Source organism: Hyla sarda, chromosome 3, assembly GCF_029499605.1.
Source record: "Hyla sarda isolate aHylSar1 chromosome 3, aHylSar1.hap1, whole genome shotgun sequence".
Taxonomy (NCBI): domain Eukaryota; kingdom Metazoa; phylum Chordata; class Amphibia; order Anura; family Hylidae; genus Hyla; species Hyla sarda.
The window spans coordinates 383352520-383373048 of record NC_079191.1 but is presented as its reverse complement, the minus strand read 5'-3'; the positions used below and the strand labels follow the sequence as shown (position 1 = coordinate 383373048).

The following is a 20529-nucleotide window of genomic DNA, read 5'->3' as shown; positions in this document are numbered from 1 at the left end:
ATGGTGCGCTGGGCCTTTAAATTTTAAAGAGCTGGCCCGCATGCCCTAGGAGGCAGGGACCTACATGGCGGCAGGCACAGAAAGTGGAGGATACAGAACAACGAGGAGGTAAGGGGAGATCTGGTGGTTGCATGCATTTGAATCGCAGGATGTAAATTGCAGTGGCGCCGGCAGCAAAGACAGGGATGCGCTTGCGGACAGCAAGTCTGACCGCAGTGCTGACTGTAACACTCAAGAAGGAAATCTATTGTTATCAAAGAAATGGGCAGTGGAGTAGAAGGGATCTTCAGGTAAAAATCTGTATCTGCACCCTGGCATCTAGTTGTATGGATCATATCCATTTATTGCTGCAGTACCTGGGTCAGAAATATATATATATACAATCTGCTAATTTCCTGCAAAAATCTTTGCTGTTTCTTTTAGAATAGCAAAGAGACCAACATTATCCGTCTATTACATTTAGGAGCATCTTTCTTTTAAAGGAATACTCCGGCGCACACTTTTTTCCTTTTATCCCGTCCGGGCTGCAAAATAAAAGAAAACACACTTTCTCTTACCTGCCAACGAGCCCCCGGAGCTCCGGTACACTCCGGTACAGGTGTTTCGGTCCCTGGGCTGTATTCTTCTTACTTCCTGTTAGCCCGGCATGTCACACGGAGCTTCAGCCTATCACCGGCCGAGGCGGGACATCGCTGCGGCCGGTGATAGGCTGAAGCTCCGTGTGACGTGTCGGGCTAACAGGAAGTAAGAGGAATACAGCCCAGGGACCGAACACCTGTACCGGAGTGTACCGGAGCTCCGGGGGCTCGTTGGCAGGTAAGAGAAAGTGTGTTTTCTTTTATTTTGCAGCCCAGACGGGATAAACGAGAAAAAGTGCGCGCCGGAGTACTCCTTTAATAATGTTAGCTATAATGTCTGGGGTCATAAGCAGGATTTTTTGGCTATTAGGCCTTATTCATAAAGATCCGTATTTTGTATTCATAAAGTCCGTATTTTGCATTGTTAATCACGGTGTGGATTTTTGTGATGCAGACTCTAAATCCATGTTGGGGAAAATAAGAATTGACACATTACTTTTTTGATGTGGAATCTGCGAGGATTCCACATCATGCAGCCAAGACATGGATTAGCCTTACTGAATGAGGCTGACCCACATACAAATCCTTATGGTAACTGAATATGCAGCACTCATGCTGAAATTCGGTGGTAGGAATCAAATGATATGCTTGAAATTTTTAGTGAAGATTGCATTATTTGAACACAGATAATTTTCTCTCACAGATATCCAGGCCACTGATGCCTAGAGCTAACAAGATTCAACTCACTGTTTGGCATAAATGAAAGATAATAGATTACACACATACCGTATTTTTTGCCGTATAAGACGCACTTTGTCTTCCCCAAAACTGGGGTGGAAAAGTTGGTGCTTCTTATAAAGCGAATACACACCTATCGGGTCGGTCCCGGCGGCCATCAACGGCCGGGACCCGCGGTTAATACAGGACATCACCGATAGCGTTGATGCCCTGTATTAACCCTTCAGACCCGGCGATTAAAGCTGACCGCCGCGTCGGAAGCGAAAGTGACACTAACCTGACTGTTCAGTCGGGCTGTTCGGGACCGTCGCAGGGAAATCGCGGCATCCCAAACAGCTTACAGGACATCGGGAGGGACCTTACCTGCCTCCTCGGTGTCTGCTCCATGCCAGGATCCCCTGCATGGCTGGTGCTCTCCTTTGTCGTCATCAAGTCGTCGCTCACGCTGTCCCGTCATCCAATTTGAGCTGCATGCATAGCGACGTGATTGCGGCGACGGAGAGCGAGGATACCGGGCAGCAGAGACGTTCCGGAGTGACGGGGACACCTCGAGGAAGCGGCAACAGCGATGGAGGGCGACATCTAGGGCAGCGGTGACGGGTCCAGAGCGACGGGGACACGTGAGTACTACCTCCTATACCAGTGGTCTTCAACCTGCGGACCTCCAGATGTTGCAAAACTACAACTCCAAGCATGCCCGGACAGCCAACGGCTGTCCGGGCATGCTGGGAGTTGTAGTTTTGCAACATCTGAAGGTCCGCAGGTTGAAGATCACTGTCCTATACTTTACATTGTATTTGGTTCAGAGTCTTTATTTTCTAGATTTTTATCCTATAAAATTAGGTGCGTCTTATATGCCGGAGCGTCTTATATGGCGAAAAATATGGTATGTCCTTTATGAACTTGTCTGTTAACTCAATATGTTCTGAGCTGTATGGCGTGAGATCACCAGCTTTTCACAACATGATTTTGTGACACTTTCATTAGATATATACACTGTTTGTCTATTTGTAAACAGCCAGTGATTGTTATGTAAATGAAGCCTTTTGAGTGTTATGAGAGAGTAATGTGAAATTGTATTGAATGGTTTTCATGAGAAACTAAAATTCTTAACTAAACATATTGCTCTATATTATACATGAACTATAGTCAGTAGTTATAACAATTTGGCATTTTCTTAATAATTTAGAACTTTAATGTGGTGCTTACCATCATCCATAATTGCTATAGTAACGCCTTTCCCTGTGTATCCCAGCTCCCAAGCTTCTGCTACATTTAAGTCAAGTCCTGGAGTCCCATCTGCTTGACCTGTGTTGATCTTAAAAAATGACAACATTTCACTTGAAAATATTTTTTACTGACATAAAAAAAAAACTGCTGAACAAACCAAGAAACCACATTCAAACATAGCTTTTAAAAGGTATTGTTTTTAAATAATGCAGCAATCTTTGGTTATAGTGTTTTCATGGCATTTACTGTTGTTATGGCATCTACAATAAAGTTTTTTTTGTGAATTTTTTTTTTACAAATTTCTGGTGATTTTCTCACCAGAATAACTATTCTAGGTTAGGGTTGGTTTCAGCTCCCCTCTTTTACCTCCCCACACACTAATCTCAGCACACAGGTCATGCCTAAAAAAAAAAACTTCCGGTCTTTTGTTTCTTGTGACCATGGAGATGCTGTAAAGCACTTCTCTAAATGCTGATAAAGAGAAACTGTAGCCTCAGGTACCCTGACTTCAATGCTGCTTTTATTCTATTGCTATACCCCTGCATTCGTGAGATATATGGGTTTTACTATTTACTTTTTTTTCCTTATCCCCTTAAGGACCAGTTTTTTTGTTTTTGTTTTTGTACTTTCATTTTTTTTCCTCCTTACATTTAAAAAATCATAACTCTTTCAATTTTGCACCCCCAGCGTCCGGCCCCGGTGTTTAAAACGGGGTCACGCCGTGACCCCGCATCACACGGGGTCGGTTCCGGCTGCTATTCATAGCCGGGACCCTGGGCTAATAGCACAGATCGTTGTGCCGCGTGCTATTAACCCTTCAGGCGCGGCGATCAAAGTTGATCGCCGCGTTGAAAATTAAAGTAAAAGCTATGGCTTTGCAGGGATCAGAGTAAAATATCAGTGTGTGCAGTGTTATAGCCCCCTATGGGAGCTAAAACACTGCAAAAAAAAAAGTGAAAAAAAGTTAATAAAAGTCATTTAACTCCTTCCCTAATAAAAGTTTGAATCACCCCCCTTTTCCTTCACCTTTGATCACATTAATGTAATTGTTTAAAGTTAATCATGTATTGCACATCCACATACACATTTATCTGGTGTCAGGATAACACTGTGGTACTTGTGACCGTCTGCATGCATCCTCCATTGTATGCATTTTTTGCTGGGGATCGCCCATAGCAACGGATCATAAGTACAGGACCTCCACCCCAGCGAAGGTGCACAACTGCACTTGGGGTTGAGAGTTTCCTGCTATAACCACCTGCATGTAAATATAAGCTGATTTTCTTTGTTTAAGGCTTATACTAATGCACCCTTTTATTTTACTGGATAGCATTAGGATTTCACCTTTGAGGCCTGCTATAAATGAACCAACCAGAGTGGGGCTTGTAGCCTGTCTCCCCCCTCCCATTGTACGTGTGCTTAGCCCACACTGGAGGTGACTGGGGAGCAGTCTGCAAGTCGGACCAAAGGCTGCTGTAATTTGGTTCCTGGCTTTGTTTATCCGGCCAGGTAGGTTAGTGATTAGGTCCCGTACCACTTGAGAAACCTTGGCGTGGTGTGCGGGCTCAGGTATGTCTTTCATACAAAGATATACTGGCTAATGTCTCAATTATACATCAGTTTTGAGGGTTAGCTAATGTCATTGTTTACATTTACCACAGGAGGGAAACCATATGGTGGTCCACAAGTGCAGGTCCTCCACTCCAGTATAGGTGCACAACTGCACTTGGGGTTGAGCACCTCCTATCACCTTTGACCACATTAATGCAATTGAACAAAATGATAAAGTTTACCCTAAATGCAATGTATAAATGTTTTCATAATCATTTCATACTTACCAGGTACCACTGTTTTGTAAATAAGGGGTCATTCATGTTAATATCGATGTCATTTATGTCTCTATATCCTCGTTTCTTTCTGTCAAAGCCTTCTTGCTGAGCAACTTTTCTTACCTAAAAAAATAAATACATTTGTAATAAAAAAAAATTCTTTGATATTATTCCACTCCAAATATGCATTCTTGTAATCCATTAAACTCTATTGGATAGGATATCCCTGAGAGTCCCATTGCAGCCCCCACCAGATTCTGGTTTTACAAAGTAACATAGTTTGTAAGGTTTAAAAAAGACAAGAGTCCATCGAGTTCAACCTAGAACCCTACTGTGTTGATCCAGAGGAAGGCAAAAACCTCTATGAGGCTGATGCCAATTCCCCCATAAAGCAGGAAAAATTCCATACTCCAATATGGTGATCAGAATAAATCCCTGGATCAACATTCTATCCCCATAAATCTAGTATCATAACTTGCATCAAGAATCTCTGTCTGTGATGATGGTGAAACCCACTTTCCTCTAGACGAAGAGGATGCCCCCTTGTCATGGTTACTGGCCTAGGTATAAAAAAGATCTCTGTACTGTCCATTCATGTATTTGTACATTGTGATCCGATCGTCCCTAAGACGTCTTTTCTGCAAACTAAATAACCCCAAGCTTGATATCCTGTCTTGGTCCTGTAATCCTCCCATACATTTAAATGACCTCCTCTGCACCCTCTCCAGTTTAGCCATGTCCTTCTTATATACAGTGAGCACAAAATTGGACACAATAATCCATGTGCGGCCTGACTAATCATTTATACAGAGGCAAAGCTATGTACCTGTCATGAGTCTCTTTTGATACATCCCATGACTTTTACTTTTCTCTGTATTTGGAAAATTGAAATTAGTATTTCCCCAGTGAAATGAATCACTAAGTCTTCGTTAGATGGTTCTATACCCCATGTATGGAGATGCAACTGGCTTGGTAAACATACTTTTAAATTTAGGATGGTTTTTCTTCACTTACACGACAAGACAAGACAACTAAGCTCTTCTTTTTCTCTAGGACCTATGGTTTGTGTTGTATTGGGTCCATGACTTCCATTAACAAAAGGCCCCCTAAAAGTACCAATGATACTCTAAAGAGACAGACAACGACATTTAAGAGCAATGTATGCACTTTATGCCCAAATTGGAGCATCACTTAAATTTGACTCTTTGAAAAGCCATAAGGACAGTTATAATGGGGACATAAGGTCCCCTGTCTATATGATTTAATAGCAGCTAGGGAAATTAAAATTATAGGAGGAACATGACAGACCAGACTCATCTACTTAGCCATTAGCTTAAAGGGGTATTCCGGGCAAAAACAAGAGCGGGGGGGGGGGGGGGTGTTGGCATGACGTCACGTCCCCAGTCCCGGAAACCCGGAGTTTTCTGAAACTAGAGACGTAGTGCCCGCTTAAAATGCGGGCGCTGCAGGGAGATCGCGGGGGGTCCCAGCAGCGGTCCCCCCCCGATCAGACATCTTATACCCTAAATACCCCTTTAAATCTTCTACTGACTGTTTCCCATGGGTCTTATAAGTTTTAACCAAAGCTGAAACAGACCCACTTCAAAGATTATGTTGTTGATATAAGAGTTTGTTACACAGTTATTATGACACTTCTATCGCAAATAAGTATAAGCATTAGACAAGTGCTACCTGTTGACACATGTCAAGCAACTGCAAATTGCATCCAGTTCGTGTGATCGAAAAATTATGTTCAATGGGGGAGATTTATCAAAACCTATCCAGAGGAAAAGTTGCTGAGTTGCCCTTAGCAACCAATCAGATCACTTCTTTCATATTATTTTCAAAAATTAAAGAAGCGATCTGATTAGTTGCTATGGGCAACTCAGCAACTTTTCCTTTGGACAGGTTTTGATAAATCTTCCCCAATGTGTCTTTGAGGTCAAATGTGGCCAAATAGCCATCAAAGATGAGTTTCTGGCAAGTGTCCCATCCCAGCCATGCGTGTTGTTTGTGAAAATACACCATTCATTAACACAATGTGTGACGTTGCAGCACGACTCTGCGATCTATGAGTCTCATGACCAAAGTTGCAACTTTAGTTTTAAAAATAGCCTACGTTTCACGCCAACTTGATATATTACCATCCATAATTGTCAATTCCCCAGTATATTGTTATAGCTATTGAAGGCAATGTGTTCTGCTATGTGTCTTCTTTATGGTTTATTGTGCAAAATGTCAATATAAAATTGTGTCTTTCATGTTGCAGACTCCATCAGGAGGTGATATTTATTGTAAAGTTATTTTTAGACTATATTACTAAGTTGTCATCTGATGATGGACGTGTATCCTCTGCACCGAAAAAGAAATATGAAGAAGTATTATGAACCATTCATTGCTCCGGGAGTGACATCACCTCCTGGGATCACAGCTACCGTATGTCAGGCAGCTACTAAAATTCTAATAACGCAATGACATTTTAGTCCAAGAAAAGACTCTTCTGAAATCTTAACACATCCTTTCTATCCAGACATATACATGGTTATTTATACATTTTTATGTAATGATTTTACTGTAAAATGTTCAGGTGTGAAGCATTTTTCTACACCTTTTTTTTGTGTGTAGGAGAACCAAATGTACCATATTTTTCGCCCTATAGGACGCACCCAATTTTAAAGGTGCAAAGTCTAGAAAAAAAAGATTCTGAACCCAACAGTGATCTTTAACCTGCGGACCTCCAGATGTTGCAAAACTACAACTCCCAGCATGCCCGGACAGCCATTGGCTGTCCGGGCATGCTGGGACTTGTAGTTTGGCAACATCTGGAGGTCCGCAGGTTGAAGACCAATGGTATAGGAGGTAATATTCAAGTGTCCCCGCCGCTCCGGACCTGTCACTGCTGCCCTGGATGTCGCTCCATCGCTGTCGCCGCGTCCCCGTAGTGTCCCCGACGCTCCGGACGTCTTCTTCCCCGGGATCCACGCTCTCCGTCACCGTCATCACGTCGCTACGCACGCCGCTCCTATTGGATGACGGGACGGCGTGCGCGATGACGTGATGAAGGAGAGCGCCGGCCATGCAGGGGATCCCGGCACGGAGCAGACACCGAGGAGGCAGGTAAGGTCCCTCCCGGTGTCCTTATAAACTGTTAGGGACACCGCGATTTCACCGCGGCGGTCCCGAACAGTCCGACTGAGCAGCCGGGTTAGTGATTCAGACGCGGCGGTCAGCTTTGATCACCGCGTCTGAAGGGTTAATACAGGGCATCCCCGCAATCAGTGATGTTCTGTATTAGCAGCGGGTCCCGGCCATTGATGGCCGCAGGGACCGACCCGATAGGTGTATATTCGCCGTATAAGACGCACCAACTTTTCCCCCCCCAGTTTTGGGGAAGAAAAAGTGCGTCTCATACGGCAAAAAATACGGTATTAAATGGTCGCAGGGCATATGATAAATTTTGTGCAAGTCACATTTTCTTACATTTCTCTCTTCACATACACAAAAAGCTTTTCACATAAAGTCTCAGTTGATAAATGTATTACCACTGCATAAGACTAACCTGATCTTTACAAAAAATGTAAACCAAAAGGGTGTAAAAAATAGCCTGAGGTGTAGCACAGCATCAAGTGTAAGACAGATCACCCAAAAACAGCTCTAACGATAATGATAAATGCCCCCAAAAGTTCTACATGTCAGATGTCATTGGAAGCTTTAGGTTCTCATGTTGCTGCAACTCCATGTGGCTAAAACAACGTCAATGTAATATTGGGGCGGTTTTCAAGAGTGTTAATTAATCACACAATTTTGTTGGTAACACTACAGCTAAACCTGTTAAAGGCCGTATAGCTTTGTAGGTAACTGCAGAATTTTTTTTTGTGAGAATAGTTTCATCTACCACAGATGCTTCCATCTGTTCATTTTAAAGGGGTATTCCAGGGAAAAAAAATGTTTTTATATCAACTGGCTCCAGAAAGTTAAACAGATTTGTAAATTACTACTATTAAAAAAATCTTAATCCTTTCAATAATTATCAGCTTCTGAAGTTGAGTTGTTGTTTTCGGTCTGGCAACAGTGCTCTCTGCTGACATCTCTGCTTATCTTGGGAACTGCACAGAGTAGAAGAGGTTTGCTATGGGGATTTGCTTCTAAACTGGGCGGTTCCCCAGACACATGTCATCAGAGAGCACTTAGACAGAAAAGAACAACTCAACTTCAGCAGCTCATAACTACAGAAAGGATTAATATTTTTTAACATAAGTTATTTACAAATCTGTTTAACTTTCTGGAGCCAGTTGATATATATAAAAAAAAGTTTTTTCCTGGATAACCCCTTTAACAATTTAATGTTGTGATCACCTTGCGAGAAGATGTAGTAAATCCTTTTGTCCACTCAGTGATTTAAAAAAAAAAATTCCTCTGTTTGCCATATATAATTTATTACGCTTCTCCACAGTTCACAGTTACAGGGGCCATATACCCCAAAGACACTAGGTTCAGCATGCCTCTGCACTTCTTTATCTATATCAATGGTTACAAGTAGTGTTGCTCGCGAATATTCGCAATGCGAATTTTATTCGCGAATATCGCATATTCGCAAATTCGCGAATATTCGCGAATATAGCACTATATATTCGTAATTATCAATAGTCTTTTTTTTTTTTCACAGTACACATCACAATGATCATCCCTTTCTGCTTCCAGCTTGTGTGGTGTAAAGAAAGCTCTAATACTACTGTGTGAGACCGGTGTGCGAATATTCGCATATGCGAATATAATGCATATGCCAATTTTCGCATACGCGAATTTTCACATATACGAAAATAAATCGAGAATATTACGAATATGCGAATATTCGCGAATATTCGCGAATTCGAATATGGCCTATGCCGCTCAACACTAGTTACAAGCACAAATAATCTATATTTGTATACCACCAAAAAATTGTCATTCAGACCATGAGAATGGTCCATTAAAGTCTGAAACCCATAGATTTCCTTACATTTCTCCTGTGCTTAAATATACTTTTACCAGCTGTTATTTTTGTACGGACTTTTTATGCAAGCAGGAAATAAAGCTGTGAAGATTATAGATATGTTCTCTGAGTGCTGGCCATGCATTGCTGGCAGCACAGATAATACTTAAAGGGGTACTCCCCTGGAAAACATTTTTTTTTATCAACTGGGGCCAGAAAGTTAAACAGATTTGTAAATTAAAAAATCAATAAAGGTGCAGCTCACAACAAATGGACCGAGGTAATTAAAGCTATAGGCAGACCCCACCGGCATCCAAATAAAAATCAAAAATATAAGCTTATACCTCAAGGACCTCACCAACCATGGTGCATAATGATAGGAGTGGAAATAAATATTAATATAACAGTGTCAATATGCAATTTTTTTAAAATTAAATATAAAATATAATCAATAATTTTACACATTAACTGGCACTTTACAAGATATTCCCACTGGTCCCTAGTGAGATATCAAATAAACAATAAAAATGCTGAATTGTAAAAATCGGAATATAGTCCAATACTCCGGTACAGAAATCCATTGGTCCGGAAACACTATGGAAGTCCTGTTAATTGGTAAAGATATATGTGCACTTAGAAAAAATAGAGAGTCAATCTCCAGAAGAATGGTATATACAAATGATGTTTCTCACCACTGCTAGATGTCAGTCACTGGCGGCTATATTATCCTCCACCGTATGTCACGGTCTCACGCTGCTCTCGTCGCCCCGATGGCAGGGGGGCACGACGGTCTCCCACTGCACTCGCAACCCGGTGGCAGGGGGGCGCGACACGATGTTCCGTACCGCTGGCTACGGCAGCTCTCCGGCTGCTTTGTGATGATAAAATGCCCAAACTCTGGCAAGAGTGGCAGTGAGCACGGGAGCGGTGGTAAGTCCGGGAGCAGCGTCCCTCTTGGAGACCTAGACTGCGGGAGGTAGTTGGAAGTAGATTGCCACCTGGCAGGGCGAGATAGAGCTGGATTAACTCCTCTGTTTCCAGGACTTCCAAGGTAGAGTGCGGACACTAATTGTGCCAGTGTGAACGGTGCCAGAAACCTAAACGCGTTTCGGGGTGCTAGCAATTGTGGTCCTCTGACCCCTTCCTCAGTAGAAATGTGTATATGCTAAAACTTAGGAAAGACGCTGTTTATATAATAAAATCACACCTGTTGGAAATTGATAAATCAAAAGAAGAAAAAAAGAAAGAAAAAACACGATATCTGGATTGTACCATTGCAAGTTTTCCCTAGCTATATCAAATATGTGGAGCGGAGCAATTCTCCCAAACTATTCAGGGAAATCCAATGGAACCTTGTTCACATCTGGTCTCTCCGAATAACCATATCGGTCACGTCGACCGCAGTATAACTATATAGTAACTTTATATTCATATATCTACCGTAGGCATTGTACCTTTCTAGTAATATATAATTCTACACAATATATACATAAATACATGGAACAAAATGATTTGTATATAAAAAATAAATCACTAATCGTGTATAAATGTATGTGTAATAAAAAAAGAAATATATTGTGAATATGATGTAAAAAATGAAATGAAGAATATAAATATGAAATAAAAAGTAAATAATAAAAAAATTAAAAAATGAAATAAAAATAAAAATAGGAATATTAGTAATAATAATAATGATACTGATAATAATAATGGTGGAAATGAAAATAATAGTGAAAATAAAAATAAAATTGATAGAAATAAAAATAAATATAAATAAATATGAAAAATAATAAAAAATTAATATAAAAATATAAATAAAAAATAAATAAAAATAAAAATACAATTAAATAAAAATAAATAGAAATAAATAAAATATTAAAATGGAATAAAATAAACAATACGATAATGAAATGAAAAAAAAATGGCCAATAATTAAATAAAATTAAATGCCACGGAATATCTGGCACGGAAAGATGTTGTAACATATGAGATTACCGTCAAATCACAGACCGCCGACAAGAGTATGAACATGACGGCGGGCGGTGGTCGGAGGGGAACCCCATTATAGAAATCCAAACAGCTCAAAACCTTTTGGTTCCATCGTTCCAAACTCATAAATCATTTTGCTTTCGGCCCTAGACATTTTGATCATATAGCTACCTCCCCTCCAATCTGGTTTAATGACTTGCAATCCCACAAATTTTAGGTTTGATGGATCTCTATTATGGAATATTGAAAAATGTGTTGATAATGGTTGTTTTAAATATCCTTTTTTAATATTGTTAATGTGTTCTGCTATTCTTAATTTTAGTGCTCTTTTCGTCCTACCCACATACTGTTTTTTACAATCACATTCTAAAATATATATAACTCCTTTTGTATTGCATGTAATGCATTCATCTATTTTCCATATGAAATTGTTAGTCCAAGATTTTACTTCTACTGTTTTTTTGGGATCTCAAGTAGTGCTACAATTATTGCATGCCCCACAACGGAAGAATCCTTTCGTTTAAAGTTTAAAGAATCCTTTCCTTTATTAGTGGTGGGTGGTTTTATGGAGGGGGCAAGAGTTATCCCCAAATTAGGTGCCCTTGTATATATGATAGGGGGGTGATGTGGTAATGATTCTCCTATGACCTTATCTTGTCTCACTATTTCCCAATATTTCGAGATCACTTTCTCTATCTTTTTATGTGAACTATTAAATGGCAAAATAATTCTAAATTCTGGTTTTTCTTTCTGTACGTTTTTGTTGTCTGAAGTGAAAAAAGTTGTTCTATCTAATAATTTTACTTTGTCTAAGGATTGTTTTAGGGTCTCTTCTGGATAACCCTTATCTGTGAATTGTTTAGTGAGAACGTCGGCTTCCTCCAGAAAAGTGTCATTATTGGTACAATTGCGCTTTAAGCAATGATACTGTCCTGTTGGAACATTAAGTAACCAACGTGGTAAGTGACAACTATTATATGTAATATAACAATTTTTGGCTGTAGGTTTGATAAATGTATTACAAATTAATCTATCTTTGAATGGCTTGATCTGTAAAACCAAAAAATCAATGTGTATGGTGCTGATGGTGCAAGTGAAATTAAGATGGTGCTCATTGTTATTTAACTGGTGAATAAAGTGCTCTAAATCAGATAAAGACCGGCCCCAAATCGAAAACAATGTCATCAATGTACCGCCGCCAGAGCACGGTACATTGATGACATTTTTTCTCTCTGGAACTGTCTGGAGCAGGAAAGGTTTGCTATGAGGATTTGCTTCAACCCCGGACAGTTCCTAAAATGGACAGAGGTGTTAGCAGTGAGCACTGTGGTCAGACAGAAAGGAAATTCAAAAAGAAAAGAACTTCCTCGTAGTATACAGCAGATGATAAGAATTAATTTACAAATCTGTTTAACTTTCTGGCACCAGTTGACTTAAAAAAATGTTTTCCAGTGGAGTACCCCTTTAATCCTCAATTAGAAACTTTCTGATAGAGAAAATAGTGACCAAAACTGTTTCTGTCAGGCTCAGATAAGGTTGAAATAATGCTTTCTACATTGATATACTTTAAATTATCCCCAGCACAGTTTCACCCTGTTCAGTCCAGTGCAATTTCATCAGCACTGTGTGGTGGTATACCAAGGAGTAAGTGCTGTGCTGTCCTGAGACATAAGAGAGGAAGTAACTGTGTTTATACTGCTGGCAAACAATCCAGCCCAGGTCTCGCTACCTGAAATGGAGAAAATAAGATATACCTTTGAATTGGACTCCCAGGTGCTCAATAAAGGCAAAGGGGGCACTAAAATCACCTTATTACCATTCTGAAATGTCAAACTAACCAAACCATGCAGGTTTTTAGAGATCTCTTGACATTACAGGTACACTTTGACTGAGCAGCAAACGCTTTATCAAGGATACATAAGGGCATTTATCATTGTCTTTAGAGCTGTTTTTGTGTGTAGATTTGTCTCTATTTCGGCACATCGCTGCGCATCAGGCAATTTTTTGCACCTTTTCAATTTACATATTTTTTTAAAAAGAACATACAAGCCAGGTGTTAAGGGTTTGTCTTGTGCAGTGGTAATAAATTTATCAACTGCAACTTTTGCAAAAAAGTCGCAACCCCTCCCCCCAAAAAGGCGCAATTCTACACCAGCCCAGACCTCGTGTAGCTTTTTGACGTATGTGAAGAGTGAAATTTCGGAAAATGTCAATCCTCCACAAAATTTATCACATGCCCTGCGACCATGTAATAAATTTGGTCACGCAAAAAATACACGGAAAAAAAAAAGAACAAAAAAATTGACTAAATGCCCCCCAATGTCTTTGAGAAGAGTTCCTGCTCCTGCACTGTTTTGCCCAAGTCACAAAAAATCTGATTGGGGAAAATCTATTTTTTTTTCTAAATTCAGAACAAATTTTTAAAAATATTAAGTTATAAATTGTTTAATTCACTCTTCCTAAGGCTATGTTTACACGGGGGAATGTCTGTGCAAAATTCCACTTGGAAATTCTGCTCAAACTCTGCAAAACTGAAAAAATTCTGCAACAAGCTTTGTTGAATGGAATTTGAGCAGAATAACAGAATTTCTGCCATTTGAACATAGCCTTAAAGGAAATCTGTCACCAGTGTCACCTGAACTAACCTGTCTGTACCAACAGATAGTGCAGGTGACACTGATGACAACGGTACTTACCTTGTTCCATTCCCTGAAGGGGATTTCCGGTAATTTCCTCCATTAACTTCAGCTCTGACCCAGCTTGGGGCACGGGCGGATATTAGTGACATCACTGCTGATGTTCTCTATAGCAGCAGAACCCAGCAGAGGTGATGTCACTAAGCTCCGCCCATGCCCAAGCCACCGCTGCACTCTGCTGGCTCTCGCTGCTAAAGAACAGCAGCGGTAAAGTCACTAAGCTCCCCCCTTGCCCCAAGCCAGGCCAGAGCTGAAGTTAACGGAGGAGATTACCGAAGATCCCCTGCACGGAACGGGACAAGGTAAGTATCGTTGTCATCAGTGTCACCTGCACTACCTGTTGGTGCCGACAGGTTAGTGCAGGTGACACTGGTGAAAGATTTCCTTTAAAGGGGTATTCCGCCCCTAGACATCTTATCCACTATCCAAAGGATAGGGGATAAGATGTCTGATTGCTGGGGTCCCGCCGCTGCGGCAATCCAGACATCTGGTGCACGGAGCGAACTTTGCTCCGTGCCGGATGACTGGCAATGTGGGGCAGAGGCTCGTGTCCTCACAGTGACGGCCCACTCGTGACGCCATGGTCAAGCCCCCTCAATGCAAGTCTGTGGGAGGGGGCTTGATGGCTGTCAATGCCCTCTCCCATAGACTTGCATTGAATGGGCGTAGCCGTGTCGTCTCAAGCGGGGCTTGAGATGTCACGAGCCTCCGGGATTGCACCCGATGCCCTAAACGAATGCCGGGTGCTGCAGGGAGATTGCGGGGGGTCCCAGTGGCGGGACCCCCACGATCAGAACTCTTATCACCTGTCCTGTGGATAGGCAATAAGATATCTAGGGGCAGAGTACCCCTTTAAACTCCTTTTTTAGTACACTAAAGGACATATGACTGGGGGACAGACATTGTCATGCTAAGTTTTTTTGGGCACATCAGATTAAATTATTCTAAAGGCTTAACTTTGCCTACATAGAAAATGAACACATCCTCCAAAAGACTCTAGTGAAGAGAAGTTCACTCTAAATGGCTTGTCATTTTGTGTCAGAGCCTGGGTCTACCAATGATTCTGTGGGACACTTACTGGCCCATCTGCCCCTGCATGCACAGTGCAGTTTACTATCATTGTACAGCATGTTAGGAATTGTTTCACCCATTGTCTAGCCTGTCTACAATCAAGCTCTGAAATCTAAAAGAAAAACTGAGTCCCTATTTATCTCTAGTTATAAAAATTACATTACAGAGTAGCTGATGGTCATTTTCTATAATATAGTTATAATGATTGCAAAAGCACGGCATGATAAATGACATTCTTCCATTTACTCCTCTTCATATCACGGATATGACATTTGCTTTGTATTTTATTTTTGCTGGCTTACTTTAGAGCTGCACTGTGCATACTGGATCACTACCAGAGAGGAAGTAGGATTAGGCAGGATTAAGGATGGTATTAAATAAAAAAAAGCTGAGGATCCAAATTAGATATATCAAAACAACCTCACATAAAGCTACACGTGCCATACATCAGTCATTGTTATACTTGTATACTGATAAGAGAATATCCTCAGTGCTGAGTGTTATATCCATTGATATATTGATACTTTATTATTCATGTAATCGTCATTTAGCTCCTCTATGGTTTCCCTTACTATGTGGAACCTTTGTTCTGTTAGCTCTGAAGACCTGCAAGCAAAAATATACACCGCTTGATGTTTTAAGACCCAAGACTAAACCCATGCCTTTCTTTAGCAGTAAATCAATTTTTTTTCCTTCTGATTCATGTTTCAGGTCACAATTTACAAGCCATTAGGATGCATCAGGTGAATAAATTTTTCCAGTTTTACAATCTACATGTCATGATGATGAGTTCCACTCCCTCAATACTACTCTAGCACCATCATCCTTGCTGTTTCTTCACTGAGTTTCTTGTCTGGAGGAAAAAAAGTTTTTTTTCCCAATGAAATCAAGAGTTGGAGGTGTGGGCATACATTGGACAACACAACATGCGGGGTCACGTGAGGATATGTAGAGAGCTGTGTTTGGTAAAACCCAACTGGAAAACATTGCATACATTCTGAAGATGCTGCCTAGCCAGCAAACCATTCTGTGTAGACAGAAGAGGGACAAGGCTAAAGGAAGAAGGACTCCTAGACATTCTGACCTAAAGCTCTGTCCAAGGGAGCTCCATCACAGGCTTCTTTTGGCTCCAGAAAACAATGCGGATCAGGTCCCATGCACAATGGACACCAACGGGTACTGATGGATCCCATTGACTTGAACAGGGTCTGTCTGCTTTTCATCTAATGTCTGCTGTTTTAGAGGAACTGAGCGGAGATTGTTGGAAAAGGATTGTTGGGCTCAGAATCCCAATCCCAATTCCCAATTCCCGACTACAGTATGTTTATATAGGTAAAAAACCTTTAAAGAGGTATCCAGCTGTTAAGAAAATAAACCTGGCTAGTGAATATAATAAAATAACCTTTTAAATCTGTTGCTTCAGTACCAATGCCTATTGATCACTGTTTTAGAAATGCTATGCAACTCAAATAATGGGTCAAACCAGTTCTTTAATACTCCTGTCAATAAATCTATCTATAGCAAAATTTTCCATGCAGTTTTATGTAGTATTCTCTTTTTACAATGTTACCCTCATCCACAGGATAGGGAATGATTACAGCTGTCACGCCCCCTCCCATAGGTTTGCATTGAGGGGGTGGAGCGTGACGGCACACAAGGGCAGAGCCGTGACGTCACAATGCTCCATCCCCGTGATCGCCAGTAATCAGACCCGGAGCGAACACGCTCCGGGGACTGATTCTAACGGGGTGCTGCGTGGGACCCCCGCGATCAGGCATCTTATACCCTATGCTTTGGATAGGGGATAAGATGTCTTAGCGCTGGAGTACCCTTTAAGCCTTAAGGGGCATAGGTCTTGCTGAAAACATATTTTTATGATGTCAAATTCAAATTCGCATTTTATTTAAAAATTATTCTTTTTTTATATTTTATTTGTATTGTCTTCAACTCACTGAGATTATAGTATTCGTCATTTGTGTTTTTTAAAATTCAGGGGAGAATGTAATTGAATTGTACGGCGTCTAATCCAATCATGTTTCTCTTTTGCATTACTGCAATAAATTACCCCAAAGTATTGCCATGCTATAGCATGTCGAAAATAAATTAAAAATCAGTCATATATATTTCTTTTTAATTTTCTTCTCATTTGCTTTTATTCGGCTTATTGTGGCATGCATGGGCAGTAGCAAAGTGACAAAATCACATTAAAAACAACATCTGTTTTGGATCTTTTCCCAGAAGTCTTGGGAAAGAGATTTAGAATTTTATGCTTAACTAACCTCCTCGCTATCAATGTACAAGATAATAAATGATACGTGTACTTTGAATACATGACCAACTGTTTTCTGTTTTAAATTCCACATAGGTAAAAAGAACACATGGATACAAATATTTCTTAAACTATATGTTCTATGTCTGATAAAAATATATGACAGTTAAACCAAAAGCGAACCAAGGAATGCATAACAAGTAAAGCTATATATTTCCATTTTTTTCCCATCATAGGAACGAAAATCTACAAATATTGGTGTTGCTGCATTCCTAACATGCCAACACCAATGGCAGCCATCAGATTTCAGCTTTCATTTATTGTGCTCACTTGTGACTTTTTGGGGGGTTCATGATGCTCTTTCCACTTTGAACAATAAGGGCAAGGTTTAGTATAGAAAGGGGTGGCACTGTAGATTGACTCTATCTATGCCAGTTGCACTAAAGAAAGCGATGGGCACCGCTGAAATAATAAACGTGGGTGCAAAGAGGTTGCCCAAAAACACAATTGAAAAGAGAAGAAAAAGACTGGCAACCACAAAAGATGCACACCACCATATGTACAAATGAATATAAATATTACTTTATTAGAAAAACCACAAAGGGAGAGACCATCTTAAAAACACTTAAAAACACAAGATATCAATGTACAGAGAGAAGGGATGTAACCCTACCTCAACCCCCTAGCCGACGCTGACATAAACCATAGCAGAAATCTACAAGCTAATGTAGATTTCTACATGCAGTGCACAGGGAGCAGGGCTCTCAATTTATTTGCCAAATCCAACAGCAGCTGGATTCTCCTAAAGCTGGGTGGGTAAAACACTTGTCTTAGTAAATTCCCCCCAAAATGTTTTAACATGACCAAAGCATAAACTAAAGAACAACAGGAACATGCACATACTCTAGCCCATTTTTCTTTCTTAATTTCAAATCCAAAACTCACTCACATATCCAGTATAAAAACCACAAACCAAACAGGGAGGGAGTTTTAGCTGTCAATCCGTATCCCAGACCAGTTTCAGCACCCTCACTGAGAAAACGGGAAAAAGAGAGGAATGTCCAGTGTGAAAAGATGCACTTAAAATACAAATTTTTATTTTTCAAATGTGCAGAATACTACAGGATACAAAGCATTGGTGACGCGTTTTAAGCGCTCATGGTGTTCTTAATCTTACTTCACAATCACAAAACACATCCAACCAAAAGGCTATATAAACCTAAAGCCTGACTTTTTTTTATTCTTTGTATTTTATATAAAAAATTAAGCCACGTTTATTTAGAAATGTCCTACAATTTTGCTGCTGTAGTGTCAGTGTAACTGCTACACATAGCTTACTGTCCTGCTGCTTCTGACATACATGGCTGTGCTGGTTCTCTTTCTATTATAATTCTCCTCCAGGATTAACGATAGCACCAAGGAGGTAAAAAAAAATTTACAAGACAAATCCAAGAAGAAAGTAGTCATTAGTCATCCAAGTCTTTAAGGAGGGCAAATCAAACAGACTGTATAGTATCACAGTATAGGTAGAAATAAATTCACAACTGGGGCAGACTCTACAAGAAAAGGGGGAATCACACATTTCTCAGCATCAGTGTCTGTCAGCACAAGAGAGAAGATATCCTTCATGGGCTGTAGAAGACAAATTCTGCTAGGTCATGTGAACCAGCAGCATCCTGGACTTACATCCAGCATGTTTAACTGAGGGGAAATGGGGCAATGCTATTCAGTAATATTTTTTGATTCAACTATCTTTGACAGGAAAAACATAAAAACCATACCAACTGGTATTTCTGCTTGCTAATGTTATTTTCATTCGTTGCAATTGCTCCCATAAAAACCCAACCTCCTTCCCATGTTTTCTAATGTAAAGTTGTTTAGTACCTTATATTTCTTATAGAACTTAGATGCCAATGTCCATTCGTAGTGTATGTATAAATGTAAATATGAAAATAATTATGATAACAAAGTGCCAAAATATTGACTTGTAATACGGTTCCACTTAAATGCAGGTTTTAAAGCATCTCTGAAGCAGGACATTGAAGCAGAAGAAATTAATCAGAATAATCAATTGACTTTGCAAAACGTACTCAGGCAGAATCCCCACATTCGCCTCTCTGCTAGGCTTGAAAATCTGTATTACGGGAAATCTGGAGAATATTAACTCTCCATTTAAGAAGTAAGTATGGGGCTAATGGCGTCTACAGCCCCTGTGGCTTTAGCAATAAAACTCTGGAGAGGGACATTCATTGTGCTAAATTTTTACAGTTAGGCTGATTTTCTAGGAAATTAATTAGGAATCATAAAATGTTGCAAACAGCAAAATCCTTTATGCTACAATAATATGACAACTTAGAGCAGGCCAGCCGTTTCTTCACCATTAGGCACAATATGGATGTAAACAATATCAGCACAATGGTTTCCTGCCGATTTCATTTACCAATAAAAGCACTCTACTGCTGCATTTCTAACTTAAAGGTCTATTGAACAAAGAGATTCTATTTACACCGTATAGCTTCATACTGGTGATTAACTATTCTGCTCTTGAAGGATATATATATATATAAATATATATATATATATAAATATATATATATATATATAGTAAATTTGAGTAGCCGTATTAGTGCAGTGATGCAGATGCATTAACTGAGGTGTCAGCAGAAAGCATTGTGGTCAGCCAGAAAAGAGCAACTCAACTTCCTCTGGAGCATACAGCAGCTGATAAGTACTGGAACTATTAAGATTTTTAAATAGAAGTACTTTACAAATTTGTTTAACTTTCTGGCACTAGTTGATTTAAAAAAAAAAAAAAAAAATTCCACCAAAGTACCCCTTTACAAAATATTTTACTTGGGAGTGTTCAGATCACCACCAATCACTGAAATGAGCCAGGGGAAGACCACACTGAGCGCTTTCTCTCCAAGCTCTGTGTCATGTAATCATAATGTGACTCTATGGGGTGATCAAGCGGGGAAAAGCAGCACTCAGTGGTCTCTGCTTGTTGTGATCCGAAGTGGTCTAAATACTTAGACCAGTGTTTCCCAACCAGGGTGCCCCCAGGTGTTGCAAAACTACAACTCTCAGCATGCCCGGACAGCTAAAGGCTACCAAAGGCTGTCCAGGCATGCTGGGAGTTGTAGTTTTGCAACATCTG

General features: G+C 40.2%; 1 protein-coding gene across 1 annotated transcript in view; it reads right to left on the bottom strand.

The window, feature by feature from the left end:
• Window positions 1–20529, bottom strand: part of PCSK2 (proprotein convertase subtilisin/kexin type 2) — a 221046-nt gene that overhangs the window by 61722 nt on the left and 138795 nt on the right. The window contains exons 3-4 of the mRNA XM_056567901.1: window positions 4385–4498; window positions 2526–2634 (exon numbers count right to left, since the gene is read on the bottom strand). Coding sequence (XP_056423876.1) covers window positions 2526–2634; window positions 4385–4498 — 223 coding nt within the window. The remainder of the gene's footprint in view (window positions 1–2525; window positions 2635–4384; window positions 4499–20529) is intronic.